At 36.8% G+C, this 12,500-nt stretch overlaps 2 protein-coding genes across 5 annotated transcripts in view; one reads left to right on the top strand and one right to left on the bottom strand.

Annotated features, from left to right (window-relative positions):
• LOC147470019 (B-cell lymphoma/leukemia 11B-like) overlaps positions 1–848 on the top strand; it is a 13,457-nt gene extending 12,609 nt beyond the window's left edge. For all 4 annotated transcript variants that reach the window (XM_086546036.1, XM_086546034.1, XM_086546032.1 and 1 more), the window contains exon 3: positions 1–848. This exon is cut by the window's left edge. The gene's annotated coding sequence lies outside the window, so the exon portion shown is untranslated.
• LOC122258592 (polyamine-transporting ATPase anne boleyn) overlaps positions 377–12,500 on the bottom strand; it is a 49,198-nt gene continuing 37,074 nt past the window's right edge. The window contains exons 5-20 of the mRNA XM_086546037.1: positions 10,618–10,692; positions 8,682–8,818; positions 8,352–8,449; positions 8,007–8,162; positions 7,284–7,439; positions 6,700–6,915; positions 5,554–5,793; positions 5,281–5,373; positions 5,037–5,144; positions 4,673–4,846; positions 4,340–4,498; positions 4,108–4,230; positions 3,662–3,932; positions 3,187–3,344; positions 2,830–3,049; positions 377–2,694 (exon numbers count right to left, since the gene is read on the bottom strand). Of these exons, the coding sequence (XP_086402163.1) occupies positions 1,613–2,694; positions 2,830–3,049; positions 3,187–3,344; positions 3,662–3,932; positions 4,108–4,230; positions 4,340–4,498; positions 4,673–4,846; positions 5,037–5,144; positions 5,281–5,373; positions 5,554–5,793; positions 6,700–6,915; positions 7,284–7,439; positions 8,007–8,162; positions 8,352–8,449; positions 8,682–8,818; positions 10,618–10,692 (3,466 nt within the window). The 3' untranslated portion in view covers positions 377–1,612. The remainder of the gene's footprint in view (positions 2,695–2,829; positions 3,050–3,186; positions 3,345–3,661; positions 3,933–4,107; positions 4,231–4,339; positions 4,499–4,672; positions 4,847–5,036; positions 5,145–5,280; positions 5,374–5,553; positions 5,794–6,699; positions 6,916–7,283; positions 7,440–8,006; positions 8,163–8,351; positions 8,450–8,681; positions 8,819–10,617; positions 10,693–12,500) is intronic.

Genomic DNA, 12,500 nt, shown 5'->3' on the forward strand with positions numbered 1-12,500 from the left:
GATGTAGAATACAGTAAATTTCCTGAAAGAACAAACAACAAAAAACGTGATCAATTGGCAGAGTGACAACACTTATGACAATGCAATGTCCAGTGGAATAATCAGTTTATCCAGAGAGAATAAACTTGCCGATACTTCCAGTAACAAGTGGATAACAGGATCTGAATTTCCTGTACACATGGAATCCCTTGACTTCAATACCAGTCACATGATCCCTATCACTATAATCATACAGTCATCTGAATTTTTATTACTAAATGTAACTATGAAAATATATCTATGACAAGCACTTCACGCTCTTACAAACATTTTATATAAAGATCATTTTTACATGTATTACTTTATAGAATATTATAATACTTTTACAACTCTGATGTAGAACTAGTAGTACATTCAAGATATCCTGCTATGCATACACTAACCTCCTTTACTATTTCTTGAATGGTTTCCCCAATTATCATGGGGTATATACCATCTAATACTGAAAAAAATGTTCAATATATGATGCGTAGAAAATCATTTACTATAATACAAATTATTTAAATTACTTATAAATCACTGTCATTGCTAAACAGCAACAATTGAAGTATTTTGGTTTAGAATAAAGAATTTATTTAATACCTCTTGTGATATGCCATTAGCAGATGCAACTACTGGTTCAAATGTTCTCTCTATAGTACCAGATTTCTAAATGCTAGATCAAAGTCGACTGATCTCCATATACTATCATTTTATCCTACTCCTTTTTAGATTTTAATAAAATTTATAACGACACAACCTTGTATAAAGAAAGAAAAAAAAAAAAACACTATACATCACAGGCAGATCCAGGCATCTTTTAATAGATTGGGCAAAATTCGTTTGAAGGTAATCTTGTCCACAATACATCATTCATTTAATTTTATTGACCATTCCATTCGTGAAGTTTATCACCTGATTATAAATATATAAATACATTTCCATTTGAAAATATTACAATGTAAAGAAGACAAACTTCCTAGAGAATATAGTTGCTTCATACTCAATTGGTGCATTTCTAAAAAACTGAATCTGCCACTGCTGATTAATAATCTAATTCTATTTACTAAGACACTGACATATTCAGCAGTACTTAATAAATAGTGATTCTTTGCAAGGTATAGCACCTGCAACGATTTCTCATATTTCTCTAAATATATTTTGTTGTTATCCTTTCCTGACAGAATCCTGATCACCATCTCCATTCTCATCAACGTTTTTAAATTGAACACATTCCTATCGTCTGTATAAACAATCATACTATCTAAATGGAAATATTTGTGTTCCCTCCTTCTCCAGTCCAGAGATTATAAATACTATCACTGTCTACGTATTTAAAGAACCCATCTCTACTGCCAGTAATATAAGATTCAAGTTCCATTTGAAGCTTTGCTCTATGGTATAGTTCTATGATTACACTAACTACATATACATACAGATATGCTTAATCAAGGATATAATAATGGAACTGATTATCCTGTCAGCTTCTTCCTAAAATTAATTCACTAAAGAAATACACAAGCATGTCTTTCATTCTTGTTTTAAGAACCCTGGTAAGGAATCCTAGCTGACAACTAATACGCTCAAGTGAATACTATAAAGAAGACTGGAACTGAGTAACTGTGGTCACAGGACCATTAGCATGACCATTTGCTTCGATCTTTTTTGTAGCCTTGCTTCCTTTGATAAGCCTGCTTGCATCTAATGTCAGCTCTGTGTTTCCCCCTGACTGGTCAACTTCAGGAGATAAGGGTGGCCAGGTCTTGTCTTGCTGTAGGTCTCTCTCGATTGCAAGGTATTTCTTTTTAGACTTATCTACATTATGCAGTTTATTCTTACATTTCCGGTAGCAGAGATAGTCAATGATAAAGTATTCAATGAAAATGGCCAGTGCAGAGTAGAAGACAGACAAAAGTATCATTTGCCATCTAAAGAATTCTGCCTGTGGGTTATCTGGAGGTGGTAGCACCAATTCAAAATGGTCAATGATGAATTGAGGGGGTTTAATTGTCAAAATAACACTGAAAGCTGTCATGATAATGATGGATCCAGTCAAGAGGAAATTATTATAGAAATGCTGACGGAAAGGTGGGCCCCGGGAAAAAACTAGTGCTAAGACAATGTATTGGAACTGTGACACAGAAAATACAGCATAGTTCTCATGGCCTGCATAAATTTCATCTGATGTTGTTGTATTAAATGGCTCAAACCAAGGCTGTTCTTGTACATAGAAAAAGCAGAATGTCTGAAAGCCAATTACTGTCACCAAGTGTACGAGAATAGACAGAATAGGTGCCACGGACAAAAGAGCTGCCGGAGGTGAGTATGGAGCTAAAGGTCCCTTGTATGAATCAGTGCGTCCGAAGAATATGGCAAAAACTGTAATAAGGAAGAGGTCAATCCAGAGAAACTGTAGATCTGTGAGATTACTGTCAATAGAGTAAAGAATCATGATTGACACAAACTGTGTGAGTGAATATGCTGCCATGTATTTGAATATTCCGAAACTGGTCACAAGAGCGCAACGACCTTCTCTGATGAGGATGGGTATGCATGATATATTTGGGTCCTGTGAAGTAAAAGGTGAAGCTACAGAGGCTTCAGCTTCTGATAGAGAGATGCCTGCATGGGCTGCTTTGAGGGCACCACAGTCATTAGCTCCATCACCACACATGCCTATGAATAGAAACATTATGATCAATAATACATCTTTTATAATGTAAAAAATATTCACTCACATGAATAAAGATATTGATTAAAATTTTGAGAAAATTAAGATAAGATCTAATTGTTGATAAATAACATACATACCAACATAGTATCCGATTGCCTGAAGTTCCTGGACAAGTTGCTGTTTCTGGTCTGGGTTCATCCTGGCAAACACAGCACCACGAACAACAAGTTTTTGCAATACATCAGGGAAGTGTGCATGGACAACAGCCCATGACTTGCCCTCAATGGCAAAGCAGTATTTATCTGTGATCTCTTCATCAAAGTTAATGTGGACACCTGCATTCATCTGAGTAGTCACCTGAGAGGTTGGAAAAAAAAAATTAGCAGGGAGGACTAATGTCTCTGGGCTAGGAGAACAAGCCAGAGGAATCAGGTTTTCTTTGATACTATATGATTTACATCATGATGCAATATTGAACTATTACACTGACTTACCACTGGGGATGCTGGGGTATTTGCAGTAGTAGTGTGGAAGGTCAGGCTTGCTGGAATTCCCTGATGTGGTGGATAGGCTTTGATACTGATAACTTGCTGTTTAGGATCCACTAAACCACATTCACGTCCCACACTGAGAGCTGTCAACATGTTATCACCTGAAACATAGTAAAAAGTATGGTACAGTACATGGAAAAAATGTTTAAATGTTATATTAAGTACAATCTGAAAAATGTATATATATATCACTCACTTCATATGAAAGACAAAAATACTCGGATAAGAAAGAGGCTGATGTGAAAGTTGTACATGATACAATTTATCATGGATTCCAATTGAAAATGTTGGGATAATCTACAGCTTTTGTGTGAAGGAACAAAAAAGTACTAAATACTGGATGGTGCAAGTATTAAAAAGCACATTCCACCTCATCTCAAGTATCTTATCCTTAACATGATCTAACAAAGGTACTAACCTGTTACCATTATAGTCCTGATGTTTGCTTGATGCAACTGATTAATAACTGGTTTTGTTTCAATCTTCAGCCTGTTCTCCATTACCAGCAAACCCAAAAATACCAGGTCACATTCCACCTCATCTCGGTTGATACGCTGAGCTTTGAGATATGTGAGCTTGAGAGGCCGCCATGCCAGGGCAAGGACACGATATCCTTGATAGGTGTACTGGAGAAGTTCCTCTGAAAAGTTGCTGGGCACTGTCTCTTGCCGTGATAGGCTAGCTATCATCTGAAAGAAGTGAGATATTATATAAAACCAGGTAAACATAACCCTACAGTATCTTATTAAGTACACTTGTCTATATTACCTTACTTCATGCAATTGATAATTTTTCATTGTGCCCATGCCTAATTTTTGGTAACATGTCAAAATTTTAAAATTCATCAGGGGAATTGAAGCATACCTCAGGAGAACCTTTGCAGTACAGGTCAAAGTTCTGACCCCCAAGTCTTCGAGTGATGACAGACATACGCTGAAGGCTTGATGAAAATGGGAACTGTCGCAGTATACCTACTTCCAATGGTGGCTGTAAAAATAACAAATGCATATGACATCAATCTTTCTCTCACAGGATAACTACTGAGTGACCTTTATTTAATATAAATCGTATCTATAATAAAACACCTATATCTCACCTCTGTTTCAACGTTTTCATTACTGATCACAACATCTGGGGCACTTGGGCGAACTACTGATGGCATCATCATGTCATATTTGTTTGTGTCATCTAGACCTGGTTCATCAAGAACCCATTTGGTGCTTTCAAACATTTTCAGATCTAATGGGTCACCAACCTGTAAGGAAGATATACATGAATGATTTCTCAAAAATAAAAGGAGTATGCATTCTGACAATCCTAAAAAATGGTCAATATTAATGCTAGTGCCACAAGATATGCATAGTAAATATTTTTTAATTTATCTATTTTTTATATTTTACTTAATATGTTAGGCAACAGACTTACTCACCATCTGTAAATTTATAATAGTGATTGAGTGACAAGCAGCCATTGCATACAGAAGATGATCATGAGGGAGCACATCAGGAGTCGTCATTTGACAAAGCTTTGCCTCAGTCTCTGAAGTGCGAGACACAGGTACCACGCCCTTCATGTCTAAACCATCTTCTGTTAGTGTCCCAGTCTGAAAAAATAATTCACCTCAAAGATTATACAGACTTTACTTTTTCAAATTCATAAAAAGTCAAAATTGTAAACTTGAGCTGACATTACTTACACACTCCATTTTATCCCAAGGAAGTGCATTGATTTAATCTGTTTAATCTACTTTTTAAATATCTTTACAATTACAGTTTTTCTTGCATGTTACATACCTTATCAAAACATATGCAATTCAGAACTCCAGAAATGTTGATAGATCTTGGTGATATGCAAAATATCTTGTGATGCTTGAGTCTTTGAAGAGCATATAAAATCCCAACCTGTTAGAGAAAACAAAACATACATTTTCATTTGTATGATACATATCAAAGTCAGGCAATGAAGCTAGGGACTAGAACAAAAATGTATCATCATATTTTAAATAACAGTTCATTACTCACACTAAATTTCACTTACTGTCATAGCCATTGGCAGAGCAGGTGGGATGACAATGGTGATCAGATCAAGAGCATCAAGTGCTATTGTACTGGCAGACAAGCCTCTTTGAGCCTAGAGTAGATCAGATCTATGTTACCAATCAATTTCAATCATATACAAGTATAACTAAATAGTGTAAAGGAAGCATATCTCCACATTAGTCTATAATATATGTCATTTATAGTTCTGAATTAGCTGTTACAGAAATGCAAAATTAAAGTATATATCAAGAGTGTAATAAATGAAGCACACCTTCGTGATCACTGTCTGAATGAAACCAATTGATGCAATTCCAGCGAGAACTCCCACAAATTTGTAAGAGTCTTGTTGGAATTTGAAATCAACAGGAGGTGGATACATGATGGATCGAACCAAAGAGCCTTTGCTAGTAAGGAAGCCTGTTCGCACGACCACTGCAACAACACGTTCACCGCCATAAAACCTTGTCTGGATGACTTGTGTTCCACAGAAAAGGGTGTGTCGGCTGTGTTCCTGTAGAAATGTGGCCATGTTACAAGAATACAGTAAATTTATATATTTTCTTGATGGCTGATTACTGAATACCTAAATTTAGAGTTTCTCATTTTATAACAGATAAATAAAAGAGAGAGTTTATTTACACACATGTATACTGTGTATGTGCGTTTGCCTTAGAGAGAGAGAGAGAGAGAGAGAGAGAGAGAGAGAGAGAGAGAGAGAGAGAGAGAGAGAGAGAGAGAGAGAGAGAGAGAGAGAGAGAGAGAGAGAGAGAGAGAGAGGAGAGAGAGAGAGGGGAGGGAGGAGAGAGAGAGAGAGAGGGAGAGGGGGGAAGAGAGGAGAGAGAGGGAGAGAGAGAGGGAGGGAGAGAGGGAGGGAGAGAGGGAGGGAGGGAGAGGGAGGGAGAGAGGGAGAGGGAGAGGGAGAAGGAAAAGAAGGGAAGGAAGAGGGAGGGAGTTGAAGGGAAGGAAGAGGGAGGGAGTAGAAGGGAAGGAAGAGGGAGGGAGAAGAAGGGAAGGAAGAGGGAGGAAGAAGAAGGGGAAGGTTGAGGGAGGGAGAAGAAGGGGAAGGGAGGGGGAGGGAGAAGAAGGGGAAGGGAGAGCGAGGGAAAAGAAGGGGAAGGGAGAGGGAGGGAGAAGATGGGGAAGGGAGAGGGAGGGAGAAGATGGGGAAGGGAGAGGGAGGGAGAAGATGGGGAAGGGAGAGGGAGGGAGAAGATGGGGAAGGGAGAGGGAGGGAGAAGATGGGGAAGGGAGAGGGAGGGAGAAGAAGAGGAAGGGAGGGAGGGTGAGGAGAGAGGGAGGGAGGAAGGGGGGAAGTGAGAGGGAGGAAGGGGGGAAGGGAGAGGGAGGGACAGAAGGAGAGAGAGAGAGGGAGAAATATTAATATATTTTAGATTTACAAATTATTGTCACCACATACCTTGGAACTGTACATAACATCTGGCCGATCAACAATGGATGTTTTGGTAACAGGGACTGATTCTCCGGTAAGCATAGATTCATTCACAATACAGTTTCCTTTCAGAAGCACAGCATCACACTGCATCATGCATCCCTGTGGTGGTATTACCATCAGGTCACCTGGGACAAGATGCTCTGATGGGATGGTTTCAATACGCTCACTATCCCTGACCACCTGTGAAATAAAACATCATTAATATATTTCCCCATGAAACAAAACTAATATTACAATAACATGTGCACAGATAAAATACAGCACAGCCACAATAGAATCAAAATAGGAGATGTGAAGTTTCAAACTCCCTATACGTTTTTCATTGGATGATTTTCTACTTCATCTGACGAGGAACTTAGGTAAAGTTTGAAACATTATGACTCTATTTCATTCTAGTTGTGGCTGTTTCATTTTATGTTTCCTTATGTTTAACATAAAATTCACATTATCATTAATTTACCCCAAAGTCAGTATGTTAAAGCAATTGACAAAATGCATCTAATCATATTTAACCATTCTTACATCTAAAATATATCAAACACACATACCTGTACAATATCTGAAGACTGTATTGTAGAACTAAGAGCAATTTGATTCTGATGCATTTGGTATACTTCTGAGATGAGGGATACTACTGATGTCACTACAATCACTGTTGCATACCAAACATAATCATCTGAATACCATAAGCAGACAGAAAACAGCTGAAAGAAAATGAAACAGAGAATGTAAAACGGAGTATATTTCAGTAAGTAGTATTTCAATTTTCTTCCTGTGTACAATACAGGAGCAAGTCTAATCAAGTTTCATTCAGAAAAGAACCTATTCTATTTCTTTCAATTTTGAAGAATACAAAAAAACACAAACAAAAATACACACACACACACACACACACACACACACACACACACACACACACACACACAACGCCTCACACACTCACTCACTCACTCACTCACTCACACACACACACACACACAACGCGCGCGCGCGCGCACGCGCACGCACACACACACACACACACACACACACACACACACACACACACACACACACACACACACACACACACACACACACACACAATGCACACAATGCCACACACACACACAACACACACACAAACAACACACACACACACAACGCACACACACACACAACGCACACACAACACATGCATACACAACACACACACAACGCATGCATACACACGCAAATGCACACAACACGCAAATGCACACAACACACAAAACACACACAAAAAAAAATACCTGGAAAATGTAGAATGGGTTCAGTGCTTCCAAGAACAGGAGACGATGAATTGGTTCAATGGGAACTTTGATCACATTGTCTCCATATATAAATCGCCGACGTGTTTGTTCTCCCCATAAGAAGCCTTTGCAGTTGTGGAGGTCTTCTGTTGTCTGCTATAAGTTAAATATCAACATATATCATTAATATGTACATGAACTATTTTCATATCCTATATAATGGAAATGATGTCCAATTGTTTCCTTTCTCTGTTAATGCAGAATAAGCTTAATTCCTAAGTGCTGTCCTTATATATACTTCACATTAGAAGGCTATACATTTTACTAAACACTGCATGAACTTACCCCGGAGTCTAAGCCTGGCAATCGATAAAAGGACTCAGTCTCGGCATCCCAGATATACATTATTTTCTTGCATGTGAACATTCGCACACTGGGAACATCTGAAAATGTAGAAGGTTTTAGGGTATTAGTCTAATAATCTGTAGCAATTGACTCCGTGAACCTCTAGACCTAGCTGTAAAACATGGCTCATGACTCCAATGTCTGCCATTTAACAAGCAAATGAAACATGAGTGATTTTACCAATTCACTGCCTGTTATATATACTTTTTTTCATTCAGAATAAAAAAAATGACAAATAATAACTGTCATTACAAATGTGAAACTAATTACCTCTAATGCTCCCAGACTGGGTTGGTACAGCCAGAGTTGTGGGCACAGTAAGGTCACTCATGGGTTGGTCACCTCCAGTCTCCTCTGCTTCCCCATTACTGGTCCCACTTTGTATCACATGATACTCACGTTCATAACTGAAACCAGTCACATCATTGAGATAGAAGGCAAACTCTCATTTGAAAATTCCTCCGTTACAGACCACACTTGGTGTGCCAAAAAAGGACAATATAAATGAAGGTCTGAGATAAAAGATAAAAGAAAGTTGCTTTTGACAAATATTTAGGTTAAGATGGTGAAATTGACTGATGTGATCTTGCTTACATATCTAAAATACATAATGCAAATTAAGTAATCATTAGAAATGATTTTTACTTACTACTGCTACATCAAACATTACTGAGATGAGTACCAGTTTATAAATGCTGTGTAAGTGAATATGAAAAAGCATAATACACAATGATATGAATAAAGACTACATTACCTAACACTATTACATGAGTAACTCCGCCATGATATGGAGCGAAAATAAAGGGAAATAAGTAATCAAATTAAAATATGAATCTACTATTATTTTTCTTTAACTAGTCCATGTTTCTGATCTATAATACACTTATCTACTATTGCAGACAAATAGCACTGAAATGTGAGCATATTTCAAAAAGACAGTGGAATTAGATGACTGCATTCTCTATATTAGTCTTACTGGAATGACAAGGAATCATTAATGAAAATCACAAACTTAATTTTGGAGTAAAGTTACATGTAGTAGAGGAAATACAATCTTTACTAATTAGAAAACCAAGCTAACAAGCAAAATGCAATTTACCTTAGTCTAGCCAATTGAAGATAAAAATTCTAAGATCAAACAATAAATGAAGTTAAAAGATAACTTGAAAAGTTCAGAAAATCACAACCTCAAATGTAGAAAGGCAAAAACAATATTACTTGTCTTTACAAATATATTAAAAGAGAAAGAATGAGGCAAAGGGAAATGAACTAACTCAGTAAAGCACAAACATGACTTCTTAACATTTATCCTTTAGCAAGTAATTTCAAAATTCGAAATTTCAAAAGAAAACTGATTTAAACACACTCTTAGTAAAATATACAAATATATAATACAGTTATATGTGTACATACACTGTTGCATGAAAGTATGTATCCTTTATAAACACATTTCATAATAAATGGGGAAAGGTGAAATACAATTTCTTAACTTCTACAATATTGTCTAGTATCCAAAAGAATATATCATAACCTTCTGATTATAGCTTTGAATTCTAATTGCTACTTTTTAAAATCTAAAATTCAATTATTGTCAATCCTGCTTGACTTTACTACACACATTATGTCATTCCTCTACAGTAACCATAACTTTTGGCATATTTCCTCTACTACAACATGCAGTATTTAGAATGTAACATCATAAATTTTGAAACCTCTGAATGTCTTTTTCACATGCATTTAATAAAATGTCATAGTATGTGATATAAACAGGAAGATTTATATGAAATTCATAAAATTTCACACCATGGTATCACTGAAACTGATAATTATTAATAGGCACTAGTAACTGTACAGAAAATAACATTTTTCATATTTTCTTGAGATCCCTAACAGTACTAGAGTCTCAAGAAAAAAGAAAAGAAAAAGGAAAACATGTGTGTCTCCTGTGCCTGAGATTACAGTCCATGCCCATCAACAAATAAATGATACTCCACCATCTGATCTTTTGATGAGGATACATGAAGCAGTCACATAATCACTCATGCAAAACGGCATTAACCAAACATAAATATATTCATTGCCACAGTGCAAAGTCCAGAGTGAACATGAAACATATGCAGCAAGTGTGGGAGGATGCAGAAAAAAATTAAAAAGTATCCATAGGTTGCAGGAATCAAGACATGAAGAAGGCTCTCTGACAAAGTACCTGGCATCTATAAAGAAATACAGAAGGTCTTGTAGACGCTGACAGACCCTATTACCTGAAGCTCTTGGGAGGAAGCTTTCAGTTGGGAGGAAAGAAAACCAGTTTATGAGGTCCACAAGTCATGTGGTAAAATAAAAGAGTGGAAAATCTACTTACTAATCAAGCAAAGAAGAGGAATAAAATCTAAAGATTACCAATATTTCTTAACTGATTCAATTGTCACTTTAATAGTTTCATTCACTGAAGTTCCTACAATATGATATCTACAGTGTCTAATGTCAGTCACAAAGGGAAATAAAGCAATACCCAAAAAATAGGCTTTTCAAATAATCTTATCATATGAGGGTAAAGTACCTAAATATTTGCAGATAAATAATATGGATATTAGTCAATACATTCCTGAATTGTGATCTAGTAAAAACAAAAAAACAAAAAACAAAAACAAAACAGCACTCAAACATTAAATCTACATTTAAGGAAATAGCAATTGTGAAGTCAACACATTAGAGATTTTTTAAAATGATAATCTGAATTAAATCTAGAAATTTTTCTCATACAGTTCCATAATAATATAAAACCTACAATTATCCCAGAAAACAATTGAAATTCATAAACACTTCAAAAGAAGGTTTAAAAAAATGTTCTTCACAAATAGATAAAGAAATAAATAAAAAATAAAACCTTTTAGATCATCATATTGTACAAATAAACTGTCAAACATTTAATCAATCAGCAGGGATAGTGCTAAGGAGTGTGGATCAGCTATGGAGTCCCTCTCAACTGCATGGTTCAAGTTTATTTTAACTTCTTAACAGCTATGACCTTCCTGGGCATCCCACAGGCCTCCTCCACCTCATCTTCAGAGAGGTATGACATGTGTCTGTAGATTCTGAGATTCTACCAAGATATGAAAATTTTCAATTCCTCAATGCAAGTTTTTACTATCTGAGTATGTTCTCACTTAACTGTCACTGGAGTATATAGAAATTCATATAATATAGCAACATCACAGACAAAGTCAATGTGAGTTGTCTCACATTCACTTTGGATGAGTGCTCTACTTAGTATCCAAATGAAAAGCATTGCTCCACTCCTGTCAGATGGCAGAAAATCTATGCCAAGGGTTACCACCAGACTTCAGCACTTCACTGGGAATGCCACAAAAGTTCTGAAGGACCCTCTAATGAGTCAATCCCCTTGGCTGCATTTTTTGCATTATTGTCCAAGGTTCAGTGATGTAAATTAATACTGATATCTGAAGCCCTATCAAAAGTCCTGGAGAAAGAGACTATTCTAAATGCTCATATCAGCTCCCAATCCATAAAGACTGATAGACATCTCAATGCCAGTCTGACTTCAGTCAGAAACCACACTGAAGTTACCCAATACAAAGCAGATATAATGCTGAGGACAACTATCTACCATGGAAGTGTGTTTGGCATAGAATATCTCTCCCATCACACTGGCAGGAGCATATATGGCAATAAGACATGAAGCCAAATGTGTGCTACAATCTCAGTACTCTTATATGCACACTGACTGGAGCTGCTTTTATTACTGAAGACTGCAGTCTGTTAGAGATGGCAAGGGTTATCCCCTGAAAGTGGTGTCCAATGCTGCAACATTTACCAGACAATAATGGTGGCAATTGATCATGTAGATGCAAAGAGCATTGAGCAGCAGGTTAAAGGTCCCAATATCCACATGTGGGGTTCCTGAAGCTGGGCTTTGTCCAGCATGACCACAGGGCCCTCCCATGGCTTTGAGAACACTCTCCCCATACTACCATACTTAGTTTGCTGGGTGGGAGAGGGATTTACCATTCTCCTGGCATCTCCATCTGAATGACAGTAATATAAGGCAATAATATTCATGTGATAATA

The sequence above is a fragment of the Penaeus japonicus genome, unplaced genomic scaffold (assembly GCF_977035675.1).
Source record: "Penaeus japonicus unplaced genomic scaffold, GWHDUDI00000001_assembly GWHDUDI00000017, whole genome shotgun sequence".
NCBI classification, from domain to species: Eukaryota; Metazoa; Arthropoda; class Malacostraca; order Decapoda; family Penaeidae; genus Penaeus; species Penaeus japonicus.